The 13876-nt window shown below is 44.9% G+C and overlaps 1 protein-coding gene across 1 annotated transcript in view; it reads left to right on the forward strand.

Moving 5' to 3' along the window:
* Positions 1-5501, forward strand: part of ADRA1D (adrenoceptor alpha 1D) — a 39759-nt gene extending 34258 nt beyond the window's left edge. Inside the window, exon 2 of the mRNA XM_066185393.1 lies at positions 1103-5501. Coding sequence (XP_066041490.1) covers positions 1103-1671 — 569 coding nt within the window. The 3' untranslated portion in view covers positions 1672-5501. The remainder of the gene's footprint in view (positions 1-1102) is intronic.
* The last annotated feature ends 8375 nt before the right edge of the window (positions 5502-13876 follow it).

Genomic DNA, 13876 nt, shown 5'->3' on the forward strand with positions numbered 1-13876 from the left:
AAAAAAAATATCTCCAGCTTTTTCACCGAGAAAAGCACTGGGAAACTGCAAGAACCTAAGGAGGGACTGGGTGGACAGAGGCATTTTAGAGTATCAAGGACAAGCTTTGGCAAGTGGATATTATCTGAGTCCACTTTGAACCCCCCCCTTTGCATCACCACAGAATCTGAACAGAGGATATGTGACACTGATGACCCAAACACGTGAGAGGAAGAGGTGAAGGGGTGTTGCTCTTCTCTCAGTGCAAGTGACAGGGCTGTGGCCATACTTTTATGCTGAAGTCTGTAAGTCTGGAGGAAGTAAATTACCTGAAAGTCACATTCCACTGGGCTCTGTTGCTCCACGCCTCATCCAATCTGGCCTTGGGCAGTTTCAGGGGTGAGACGACACAATTTCTCTGGGAAACATTTTCCAAGGTCTCACCACCACCACACCGTCAGCCTTTTCTAGACATCTCACCTCTTCCAGACTGGATTGACCACCACCCTGTAGCAGTGAGGCAGGGTGGTGAAATGTCTCTATGTTCTCGAAGCGTCTCCTTCAGAAGCCGCTCAGAGTAGGCCACAGGAACAGCCATTTCCAGTCCGTGCACACACACACCCCATGGACAGCTTGGCGAAGGAAAGACAGGAAAGGCCTCCTGTAGGAAGAATTCCAGTGAGGGTTTATTACCATGCCAAAGGGATTAGGGACAAAATAGCAGGATCAAAAGTGTGCACAGGGTTAAGTATGGGATCAAGAACCAATGGTCTGGGGGCACAGGGGTGGTACAGAGGGCAGGGCAAAGGGCAATGACCTACAGGGGACATGGGGCAGGCCACCAGGGATACCACAGCCAATGGGGAAACAGAGAAGGGAGAAACCATGAGAGTTAGGGACATATGGGGAGAGCAAAACTGAACCAGAACACATAGTGTTTCAAGGCACCATGGGGGAAGTGTTTTCTTTCAGCCTAGGTAGGGAGACTCTATGGTATGTTCTTCCAGGGCAAAGCTTTGGGGATTCCCCTGACGGGTCCAAAGGTTTCCACACCACCCTTACCACCTTACTCTGCCACATCCTTCCACTTCCTCTAACCATATTACTTCCAATCTCTCCCAAGGTTCTTTCTTCCCATCCCTGAAGCCTTCTGAAATTGTCTTCAAGATCATCTTCTGGCTGGGGTACTTCAACAGCTGCGTGAACCCCATCATTTACCCGTGCTCCAGCAAGGAGTTCAAGCGCGCGTTCATCCGGCTGCTCAAGTGCCAGTGCCACCGGCGGCGACGGCCCATCTGGAGGGTCTACGACCACCACTGGAGAGGGGCCTCCATCAACAGCTCAGTGCAGGACTCAGAGACAGACCTACGGCCCAGGATTAACACCCTGAACAGCTCCTTCATATTTAACTCCTCCTTCCAGGAGAGAGCCAGCAAGAGGCGAACGCTCAGCTTCAAGGGCTGGAAAATGCTCACCCCTTTCCAGAAACCAGCATCCACCCAGCTGAAGGAGAAGATGAACAGCCTTTCTAACAAAATCCGGGGTGGCTCCACCAAAGGGGGGGTGACAGCCACCTACAAGACAGAAGTGGAGTCTGTCTCGATTGGAATCCCTCATGATTTCACAGAAACCATTGACTACCAAACCCATGACTTAACAGACTGCTGTGGGCTGAGAGAAACAGATATTTGAAGCCTCTGGGGCAGCTGTCGATGGTTTCTTTAGAGGTATCCAGCAGAAACATGGAGGGATGCCACCTGTGGGTCTGTCAGGCTGGAAGAAGCAATCAGGTATTAAATGCAGTTGCCCAAAGGTTGTCCAAGCATCCCCCATGTGGAGCTCAGCCCCTTCTGTGGGATTATGGGTTCCTCAAATTAGAGCCAATGGCATATCCCATTCTAACAAGCCACAGCAGGAGGAGAAGGTGTGGATATGACCTTATGGCAAGAGCTGTCTCCTCTGGTGGATGGTTGGCTTTGGCTTTGGAAGAAGCTGTGCAATTAAGGGAAACCAGGAGGTCTCCTTTGCCTTAAAAACACCACAGTGAAATCTAATGGAAAGATTGAATCCCAAAAGTTGCCAACCCTGCCTTAGTACATGTGGTCATGTTTCCCTCCGGAGGCAGCATCCAGGATGGACACTGCCAAGCAGTAGCTGGCAGCTGATCCTTTTTGTGGGTGGGTTGGGAGCTTATAGGTCCTGAATAAGACATCCAGACAAGGACTTGGCCTTGGAGGGATAGCAGACTGGGGTATTCCCAAGAAAGATGGAGGGATCCCAGCTCTCAGTCATCATCTCTGCAGTGGCCACAGTGTTGGCCCTTCCATATCACCTGGTTTTAGGTCAGAGGAGTATTCCAGATGTGTGCACTGTTGTCAAGGGGTGTGCAGGGTCTCTCTCCTCTGATTCCACCCTGTGAAGCATTTCGCATTTCACTTTGCAGTGAAACACTTGCAACCCACCTTGCTTTAGTGAACATCCGCCTGTGACACACAGAGAAACCAGCTCCTTTTGGTGTCAGTCATCCCCAAACTTTCCTGTCCCCTTCTTTGCTCTCGCTGTTTTTCTCAAAAAACACAGGATAAAAATGCATCCCAGGGGCTTCACTCAGGACCACAGGAAATGGTTCAAGTTGTGCCAGGGTAGATTTAGGGTGGATATTAGGAAGAATTTCTTCACTCAAAGGGTGGTCAGGCACTGGACCGGGCTTCCCAGGGTGGTGGTGGAGTCACCATCCCTGGAAGTGTTCAAAAGACATGCGAATGTGGCAGTTGAGGAGATGGTTTAATGGTGAATGAGGTGGTGCTGGGTTAATGGTTGGACTCCATGATCCAATAGGTCTTTTCCAACCTTAATGGTTCTGTCATTCTGTAATATGGGTCCTCAGCCAGCCTGTGCTGTGGCTCAGGAAAGGTGGGATGGCTGAGTTTGGAAGTTTGCATTTCTACTGCCCATGGAGTCCAAGCCAAAGTGGAGCTGAGGTGCAGTTGGAGCTCCCTCAAGTAGAGGGATCTTCTCCCCAGCCAGGGTCACACTTGTGATCCTTTACCCAAGGGACTTCCCACATGCTTAATACATCAAACCTTTGGTGGCTGCCGACAATTGCCTTGCTTGTGTCAAAAGTAATGACAATTAAAGTTTTTTCCCCCGCTCACAGTCCCAGAGTGTGAGCACCCCTCAGGAGGGCACCATGGACTACTCCAGGAAATTCAAGGAGCTGAAGCCATGGCAAGCCCACCTTGACCAAGCAGTTCAGGAAATGGTCACCCAAACTCTACTGGCCATGGATTGCAGGCACTGGTTTGAGAACTCAGAGTGGTTTAATCAAACTTCAGACAATGAGCCCCAAGGAATGACCATCAGGTTAAGCCATAAGCAGGAGACACATAGCTGATGGAGGCAGAGGACAGGTCTGAGGTGAAGTGCCGCAAGCCAGGGAACTAAAGAACAGGAATGGGAAGTCCTCAGGGGTGGAAACATGGCACTAAACGTGTCCTGGGTGGAGACTGCTCCACATCAGCACTGCCCCTCAAACCCATGAGGAGCCTTTCATGGAAGTGCCTGCAGCACATCCAGCTCATCCCACTAGGGATGGCTGCCAAAGGAAGATGAAAGTCTCCCAGGCACAGCAAGGAGAATGTCACCTTTCTTTCCGATGTTCTGAATTGCTGATGTTCCTGATTAAAGGAAAACAAAACAGGAGGGAAGTTGGACTTTTTTTGGTTTTTTACTCTTTTTTGCAGTGCATATTGAGACAAGACATCTGGAGCTGGCCTTGTCTCAACACCCTTTACTTGATGCAGGACAAACTGGGCCAATTATTGCACAAATACCAGCAGATTTCGTCCAGATATTTTCCTCCCAGCAGCATACCCCAGCACTTACACTGAACTCAGACTCACAACCACCTGCATGTTCGCCAGCATCTGCAAAACCAGCCTGAGATTGCCAGCTCTGCCCAACCAAAGCAGGGAACTTCCCAACACCCCATGGGAACTTCTGTGGGGAAATACTTTTTTTTTCCCCCGTTTCTTTGGCTTTGAAGAGAAGTGAGACCTTACAGTGATGACGGGGTGACACAAAAAGTCATTTTGTAGTGTGACGACTGCAGCTGCCACTGGTTTCGTGGGTGTTTTGGGGATCCTGATGGGAGGCACTGGGGATGTGGCAGAGAAGGGAGCAGGGAGAGGACAGTCCCTGAGGGCATCCCTGACCAGACAGACAGACATACACCCTTCACTGTGTTTATACAAATGTGTCACTCCCAAAATATCAGGCATTCTCCTACAAATGGGCAAACCTCCCCCTATAAATGAAGACTTAGCAAATGCTGGCAAGCAGTGCATTCCCATAAATGAGCTGGTATTGCTGCTTACACTTCTCCCTGATCTTTTCAATATACCTTTTCTTTTTTTTTTTTTTCCAGTTCTGAAATATTTATATTTACAGCCTCCAGCCCCTTGAAAGCTTTTCAAGAAGGAAAAAAAGGATTAGTCTGGAGGTTTGCTGCCTCTCCATCCCAAGTCTTTACAGACCTAGAGGGGAGAAAATAAAGTCTGTTTAAGCACAGACATCACACACACACACACATAAAGGCCCAAATTCTGGCTCAGTTACTCACTGTATTTGATCTGTCCTCAAGAGATGCCCTGGAAGGTGCTGTAGGAAAGCCTTGAGCTCTGCTGTGCTGCATTCAGGCAAAATACTTGGTTTTCACCCCACTTTCATTTGGCATCTTGCATCAGAAGCAGTGCCAGGACTGGACTCTGAGGCTGCTCATGCAGAGCTTCATTTAGAGGAGACAGGGCTGTCTTTGCTGGCAGGGAAGAAAATCTTGTATGAAATGTGACCTGAGTGTCTGGAATTGAGCATTTCCCCTTGAATCCCTGAATTTCCAAGCTCTCTCAAGTCTGGAAAAATGGGGTTAGACTTTCAGGAGGTAAATTCATTTGGATCCCACAGATTTCCCTGGATCCACAAGGGTGTGACCAGCTAAGGGAATGGCCCTGTTCCAGCAAATTTTCCAGGCAGGCCATTGCCCAAAGCACCTGCACCTCAGTTACCCATCTGATCCCACCTCACTGCACTGGCTCCGTATCACAATTGCATTGTCAGACCTTGCTGCTTCAAGGAAACAAGAGTTGAGGGTGGAAAATGAGGTGTTTGTGTCACTGGACTCTCCAAGGTCCACGAGGGAAGGAAAGTCCCTGTCAGCCTGAGCTGGGCTGCAGCTGGGTTGCATTACTATTGTTTACAGTGTGTATATAAGTGTACATTTTCTTTAGCAGAACATTGGAATTTTTTTATGTATAGATTTTTATTTTTCATCCCCAGATGTATTTATTAGCCGGAGTATTTCTGTTTTGTGTTTCAGGTTCTGCCAGATTGATGTAAGCTCTATGAAACAGAATGCACATATTTTTGTTTGTTTGTACCAAATACATGCACAAACCTATCTAAAACATTGCTGTGAATTGTTGCTGTGTCTGATTTTTAAAATAAGGGTTATAGGGGATGGAGGAAGGAGGAAGAAAAACCTGAAAATTATCCACTCTTGCTTATTTCTCTAAGACCTTTTTTTGCAATTTCACAAGGATAATCTTTCCCACTTGGAAAATTAATGATAAAACCAGGTCAGGAGAGGACACTCAGTTTCTTGACACAGGCATAGAGTGGTTGCACCAGCCACATCTAGAGAGCAGGTTTAGATGGGATATTAGGAAAAAATTCTTCCCTGTGAGGGTGGGGAGGTGCCCAGAGAAGCTGTGGCTGCCCCAGGATCCCTGGCAGTGTCCAAGGCCAGGTTGGAGAGGGCTTGGAGCACCCTGGGACACTGGAAAGGATACCCACGGCAGGGGGTGGAATGGGATGGGCTTTATGATCCCTTCAAACCCAAACCATTCAGGGATTCTTATCTATATGATGCATATCTGAGACTGGAAAGGGAAAGGCAGAAGGAAAATCAAAAAGAGATCTAACATCAAAACACTGGTTCAATATTTGATAGCAGTCAAAGGTGAAAATCACTTCAGGGAATTTGAGGGAAGAAATGGAGAATGGAAGACATTGAGAATTGCCTTGAAAATATCTTTGCACTTCTGAATATGTGTAATTTGACTCCTGTTTGCTTCTATGATTATTCAATTCAAATAGGGTAGAATGGACATTGAACAGGCCAAAGTTACAGGATAGTTTCCATCCAAGGAACATTTAAATCAAATGGCACTGATGACTGAGAATTCAGGTCTGTAAAACCAGGAGTGCTGGGGAGAAGACAAGCAGTGAATGAGTATTCACTGCCTCTCATGGTACAAGAACTAAGTGACATCAAGCCCAATTATCAAAATGAACCAAGCAAGGTAATTCTTCACATGGCTCATTTTTGAATGGTGGAACTCATCACTACAAGATATTGCATCTGTCTGTAGGGGTTAGAACAGCAATTAGGTGCCTTGGTGACAGATAAACCCATCAAGGGCCATTGGAAAGGTTTATATAATCTCTGAGCTGAGAAATCCCTGAGGCAGCAATTGCTGTCAGGTGGGAGGATATTTCAAGGGATATTTCACTGTTGGCTTTTCCTTTCCCTCTATTCCTTCTGAATTTCCCATGGTCAGAGAGGGGACTCAGAACGATCCAAACTCTGGGAAGGACCACCACTCTCTGTGTCCCTTCCCTCTGCACAATGAGCCAAATCCATGCCAAAATTGCACCCTGCATTTTCCTGCCCATCGTCAAAAATGAGGGGAAAAAAATGGAAAATTCAAGTTTAGTCCCAAACATACATCAAGTCATCAAAAGATTTTGCCATCCCTGTGTGCCAGTTCCTGCTGGGAAATTACTTTTGCCACTCAGAAATTGAAAACCGTCCCCCTCGATCAACTGACTTTTACAATCTTTTTGCAGGACGGGGATTCTAGCTGGGACTGGGAGTAGCTCCAGAGGTTTCCCAAGAAAATTCATCCATCCTGTGTGAAGGTTTCCATATTTTTTTCCACTTTCAGACCTTTAAGGATCCCTCCCTGGAGACTCACAACACACAGAGTGACACTAAGTTCACTGGCAAGTAGGTTTGGGGTTTTTTTAAAACTTCTGTGGGATTCAGCTCTTGGAGTAAAACCTCTCCATTCCAATGAGGTGTCCATGTATGAGTAATGTTTAAATTCCATTAGAGAAAAAAAAAATTAATTCTGGATTGAATATGGGCATTTCCTGCCATTTGAGCCATTCTAGGCTATCCAAGACATCTGCACACATCAGGAAACAGGACAGAAAACCTGATGTGCAAAAGTGGCTCAGGATCACGGCAGAAGGACCTGGGCTGGGAGCTGGGGCAGTAAATGTTGGGCAAAGAACACAGAGAAACTGAAAGTCTGAGCCCTCCTTTTCTCTTGGAAAGAGGACCCAGGATATTTACTGTGGTTGAACTCATCACCAAAAGTTAGATCAGGATGGACCACACCACCCAGCCCCTGTGACATCCTGGGACACAGAGTCCTGCCAAGAGGCCAGGAAGGACAAATCAGAGATTGTAATTTACAATTACAATTACAATTACAATTACAAGGTCCCAGGAGGCCATTAGAAAAAACGGTCTAGAGCAAAAATGTTCAGTTCTATTCAGTTCAATAAACCAAACTTGCCCAAATTTAAAGATTTCCTGAGTGCAGTGCTGGTGGATAACAGATGTCTTGGGGTTTGAGGGAAGGTTGTAGGCATCAAAAATAGGTTTTATGCACTTTCTGAGAACATTATCTGGCATTTATTGTGCCCAGATCTCCAATTTAACTTTTTATAATACAGCCTCAAGCAGGACATTTCACATAGTCTGGAGATTGCTGGATTTTCTGCACTTCTCTTCTTTGCCTTCAAAAAGACTGAGGCAAAGAGGGACTCAGCCCATTTTAGTCCAGCTCACCATGGCTAAAAATTTCACTAAAAGAAAGCATTTGGGATTTTCACAAAAAATCAAGGCCAGATCCAGCTTCTGTGCTGAAAATTTACTCCTTTCCTCCACAGCTGCTGTTTTCTGGATGAAAAATAAATAATAATAATTTCTTAAGACCTATAGATGATTAATAAATTTTACTGAAATGTGACATAATTAAGTTAGCAGCACTACTGAAAGGAACAGCACTGCATGTTCAAACCCCTCTCCTCCCCCCTGGCAGATCTATGGTTGCTTTAAAACCTGACAAAACAACAGATGGATCAGGAATTTAAGTTCAGCCATGGCAGGAGAGTGTTCTTGGGAAGAGGGGGTTCCAAATCTTAGCCCCATCCATGGCCAGGAGACTTCAGCTGGAATCATTAGGAGAGGAACACCATGGTCTTTCTCCTTGTCAGTGGAGACTTCCCATTCCCAAAGGTTGCAGGAGGTGCTTGAAATTCACAAAATTGACAGGAACACAAGAAAAGACCCCCAAAAGCCCTAAACCCAGCATATACCAACAGGAACAAAAAGCCAAACTTCACCTAAGCCAAAGTATCCCAAAAGCTCTTCCTCATTTGCAAGTTGGAATTTCTCCACACATCCTTGGGAAAAGGGTAAAACATCCTTGGGTAGCCCTGTTTTTCTCACAGCAAGGTGGTTTTATGGGTTTAAAAGGTTTGCTGCCTTGACAGCACAGTTGTTAATACATGAGTAAATTTCCATTGTTTTATGCATGTTTATTACTGCAGTCCTCAGCAGATGATTCACGAAGCAAATCCAATTTCTCTTTGATTGCTGTGGGGCTCTCATTTCTCAGCTGTTTCAGAGTTTCAAGCTTAAATGCTGCTTCTTAAAGCTTTCAGGGACAGGGGAGGGGGGGGTTGACAAGTTATAAATGTGTTTTTATATAGGTGTATATTCATATATTTGTATTAATAGATATGTCTACTCAGATCTGCACATAAACATAGATAAATATGTGTGGAATTTATCCTTCTAACACTCTCTCTGTGCTCTCTTTGCCAAAGCACTCATGGGACTGTGTCCCATGTCCTCCTCAGGCTACCCAAAATTCCGTATATTCAGTGCAGCTGCTGAATCACCACATAAGTGATGCAGAAATCAATAACGAGTGTTCTAATATTCCATTACTGAAATCACTTGCCCAGCTAGGATGTGGATTCTCCACCACTGGAGTCCAGGCGAATGTTTATCATGGGTGGCATTTCAGATAGGATGGAACTGGAGGCTTCTGAGGCTCCTGTGAGCTGCATAATTCCACATTCTGTACTGTTTCATGTATTTGCTCTCACCTTTTTTTTTTTTTTTTTTTTTTTTTTTTTTTTTTTTAAGGAGCTTGTTAAAAAGAGGGAGAGCAACTTTTTAGATGAGTAGATATAGTGACAGGACATGGGGGAATGGCTCTAAGCTGAAAGAGGGCAGGTTTAGATTGAATTTTAGGAAGAAATTCTTCCTTGTGAGGGTGGGGAGGCCCTGGCCCAGGCTGCCAGAAGAAGCTGTGGCTGCCCCTGGATCCCTGGGAGTGTCCAAGGCCAGATTGGACAGGGCTTTATTCTTCTCTACAACACACTCCCAAGGAATTAGAAACTGGTTTTTTTTCAATTCTTGTGACTTGGCCATCTATTTCTGGCTGCACAACAGGTATTTATCCCACCTCCAGCTTTTCAAACTGAGTGAAGATGAATAATTGTGCCAACAAACTGCCTGTGAAAAGGAATAAATGCACCCCTGCTGATCAATGTACCAGGAGACGTGATTTAACTTTCGTTTCCAGTCTCCACTTTCTCCAATCAGCTTCTAAATTATCATCTTTGCTCTGGCACAGTGCTGTTCCTCAGACTCTCACAGGCTCCAACTGATCCCAGCATCTCAGTATCTGGGAAGCAGGACTCTGTCATTCAGCAGGCAAAGGAAAAGAAAATCCACCGGCAGGGAGAGGAAAAATTAAAAAAAAAAAAAAAATAAAAAAACTCCTAAAATTAAAAGCAAAATGAGCACACGGAGTTATTAACAAACAGATGGAATTTTCTCAAAAAAAGTGAGGGCAGGGGGTTGAAATGCAAAACTTGGGAGAAAAGAGAGAATTATTTTGCAATGCATGGTCTGGCTGAGGGAAAAGTAATGGGTTTGATGTAAAAATTTTCTCTCCTGCACTGCTTATAGAGGAGGTCAGGCTCAATTATCAAAATATGTTTCCTCCCCTTAAAAATAAAAGTTTTTTTTGCCTGACTTGGCAAGTCCTGCTGAGCTTAAAGTATTGGCCAGAGATTGCACCTGTTTTGCAAAGGAGAAAATACTGTGCCGAGGCATCTGCCACTGACTCAAAGAAACCTGAATAGAAAGGTAAGGACGCTCCGCTCCGCCCCACGCCACCCCACCCCGCCCCTCCCCGCCCCTCCTGCAATTTACCCAATTTTTACTTTATTTTTAGCACCCACTCTCTTTGCATTATATTTTTCAACCAAGGGCGCTCTCAGTTATATCTGCTGCTGGATATTGGCCAGATCAGCTATTTTTTTTTTTTTTTACCCTTTTCATTTAGGTATTTATTTTGGGGGGATTTGTTCGCAGAGAGAAGAACCTGACTGACAGCCTGAGAGGTCTCTCTCTCACTCCGCCCTCTCTTTAAACAAAGGAATTAGATTTTGACACTCAGGGCATGCAAAGAAGGAGTCACCAATGGGCCTCAAATGGCTGGATATTTCTAATTCCTTTTTCATCCCACATCTCCTTTCAGGATCCAAGCTATCCTGTGGCAACAACTGCTTCCCATCTGCTGTCCATGGATGTGTCTAATTAATTTACAAATTATAAACCATCATGTCCAGCCTCACCATCCTTTTTCCAATGAAGGAATCCTGTTCCAGAATCCCAGAATTGTTTGTGTTGGGAGGGACCTTAAAAATCATTTCATTCCACCCCCCTGCCATGGGCAGGAATACCTTCCCCTATCCCAGGCTGCTCCAAGCCCTGTCCAACCTGACCTGGAACATTTCCAGGGATGTGTATCCTAGCCTAGCTGAACAGGAGATTTTTCCAGACCTCTCAGTTCCCTCCTGCCTTTGAGCTTTTCGAGGTCTGTTCTCTTCTTTTTAGGAACATGGGGCCAAAGATAACCAGAGTATTTCAGTAGCAGCTCCTCCAGGGATGCTATTACATTCATAACACCATCTTGCACAAGGAATAATGATATTTTTCTTTATTCACAATTCCTTTCCAAGCCATCCCTACCATTTTTTTTTGGCCTTTCTGACCACAGAGCTGAGGTTCCCATTCCAGCCACTCACAAAGGTTCAGCAGCCCTTCCCTGGAGGCTGCTGCCTTCTCCTGACTGCACAACCACCTCACCACCTACTGATCCAATATTGAGACATCTCTTACACAAATATTCACAATTATCATTAGCTTTGACTGCCCTGAATAATGAAGGATTGGCACCAAACTGTCACCAACCAATTCACACTTTTCCCCAGGTCTTTTTAGAATACAGTGATGATTGTGGGACCTAATAAACTCTGTCCAGTGTCAGGAATTACTTTAATCATACTTTTTATTTTTCTTCTTCGCTGTTTATTCCACCTGTTATCATACCTTTATTCCACCTTTTACCTTATCCCATGACAGCTTAGAGGGAGGGGAACTTTCTCACAATAAACTGCTGAATGTAGAAATAAGGCTGTAAACACAAATAAGCCTTTATAAAGGAGGTCAATATTGACTATATGGGAAAGCAAAGTGGAAGAGGAATGGGTAATAGAGACGAAATAATGTCACAGGAATTTCAAAGGCCATCAGCATATGGATACTGTGTACATCATACCTCACATTCCAACTTCTCTAAATCCAATATTTTTTCCATGGGTGCAATGGGCAGTTTAATAGCAGAATCCAATGTGACAGGCAAGTGCAAAGTAAAAGAGTTTATTTATTTTAAACAAGAAAATGGTGTTTGTATCAATGTATTCCTAAAAACATCCCTAGCAACACAGGGGAAAAAAGTCACGGGCAGTGAACAGATACAAATCAGAATTAGTTTATATGTTTTAATAATTTAAGTATATAGAAAAAAAACATAAATCTGTAATTGCATTAGGTTAGAAATATCTATCAGAGCTAAAAAATATTCCAAACCCTAGGTTTCTTCAAGAGGTAATATCTAATGGAGGGATAAATTACCAAAATAACTGAAAAAGGATTTTGAAATATCTTCAAATGAAATTGGAACCTCTCAACTGAGTGCAGAACAAAAGGAGGAAAAGGCTCCCAGCTCTGCAGCTCATTCTGAGGCAGGTTGAAAGAGGACCTTGGTGAACCTCTTGCTTTGAGAGTCTCAGATCAAATAGAGCAGCCATAATATCAGAGTTGAAAAGAAAAGGGAACAAAAAAGAAAGAGAATGAAAAAGGACTTTAGCATTTGCATAGGCCATAAATAATTAATCAATGAAAAGAAAATTTAAACCAGTATTATGCTTCCGCATCCAGGGGAGACACCTAGGCTTCCATCCTGGAGATCAGCAGATCTCTAGGAGATTTCCCTGGGGTAGGGACAGTTTGGATAAGGATGCCAGTTTGCTGGAAAGCCAGGCTGCCATGCAAAGTGACCTGGACAAGGGAGGCCAGAGGCTGCAGGAGGATGCACTCAAGGAGATGCTGAGGGAGCTGGGTTCATCCACTCCAGAGGAAAAAGGGGTTTAGGTGGATATCTGCCTGCACTGCTACAGAGGGGTTGCAGAGAAGTCAGAGCCAGGCTCCCCTCAGAGGTGATGGGATCAACATCCAACAAGGGGAATTCCCCCTAGAAACGAATAAAAAGTAAAAAAGTTAAAAAGTATTTCGTCTGAGTCCATTGCAGCTCTGGACCAGAGATCCAGGATGGCTGTGCAGCTACACCTTGGAGATACTTGAAACTACCCAGAACAAGACCCTGGGCAACTTGATATAAGTGTTGAGCCAAGGACTGAATTAGAGACCTCCAAAGTCATTGACTTCACAGTCCTATGATCCTTTGAAACATAGATCCCATCTGTGTGAGGCTTCCAGCTTTAGGAGATGGATTTTTCTGCAGGTCACATTTGTCTTGGGTGAAATTCCTCTGAGGCTATGGTAAGAAATGCCATCCCTTTTTCCATGATGTGCAGAGGGCATAGCTTTACATTTTCTCCTGGACAGAAACAACCAGATCAGAGGCTCTGAAGAGCCTCAGAAGCAGCAGCTCTTATCAGGCCTCTGAGCAGCTGTTCATATACTCTTCAAACAGCCAGACTTGGCTGGGCACAATTTTAAAGACACCTCATTAAGAAACACTGGCTTCCATTCAGGATATTAAAAAGATAATTTTAAAAGAAGTAAAACTGCTCTTCTCTGCTGCTGGTTTTGATTTGTTTACAATCATGGTGAGAACGCAGTCCCTGTTGTTTCATTTCAGATGTTCTCTGGAGGTCGGCACACCCTGCGCCCCGGCAATGCTCATAAATCAGGGATGACCTAAGTTTTCATCACTCAAATTTGCTCTGGCTGGTCACAGCTTTTTGTTACATCTTTCCCATCATCTAAAGGGTCAGAAACTGAAAGGGCACCAAGGTCAAGTGATGTGTTTCCAAGGGAAAGACCCTCCCAGCCTGATTTCCCAGTATTTATGTTTGAGTCTCAACAAAAGTGGGTGCCAGGAGAGAGGAGAGGAGTCTGTGGAGCACAGCAGGGGCTGGTTGTGACTCCCCTTCTCCAGGACAACCCACATGGGTGACATCAAGCTCACATTTCCAGCCTCAGTAGGGTCTGGGAGCCATTTGAGGGCACCAACAGCATTTACCCAGGAAATGGAGAACGTTAACCAAAAATTCTACCCTCAGCTGGATTGTTCTCAGTCTCTCCAAAACAACAACAACAAAAAAGTGTGTAAATATCATCAGCTAGGAAAAAAATGCTGATGAGTGGAAGTGAAAT

The sequence above is a fragment of the Chamaea fasciata genome, unplaced genomic scaffold (assembly GCF_029207755.1).
Source record: "Chamaea fasciata isolate MVZ Bird 193981 ecotype frontalis unplaced genomic scaffold, bChaFas1.0.hap1 SCAF_6, whole genome shotgun sequence".
In the NCBI taxonomy this organism is placed as follows: Eukaryota; Metazoa; Chordata; class Aves; order Passeriformes; family Sylviidae; genus Chamaea; species Chamaea fasciata.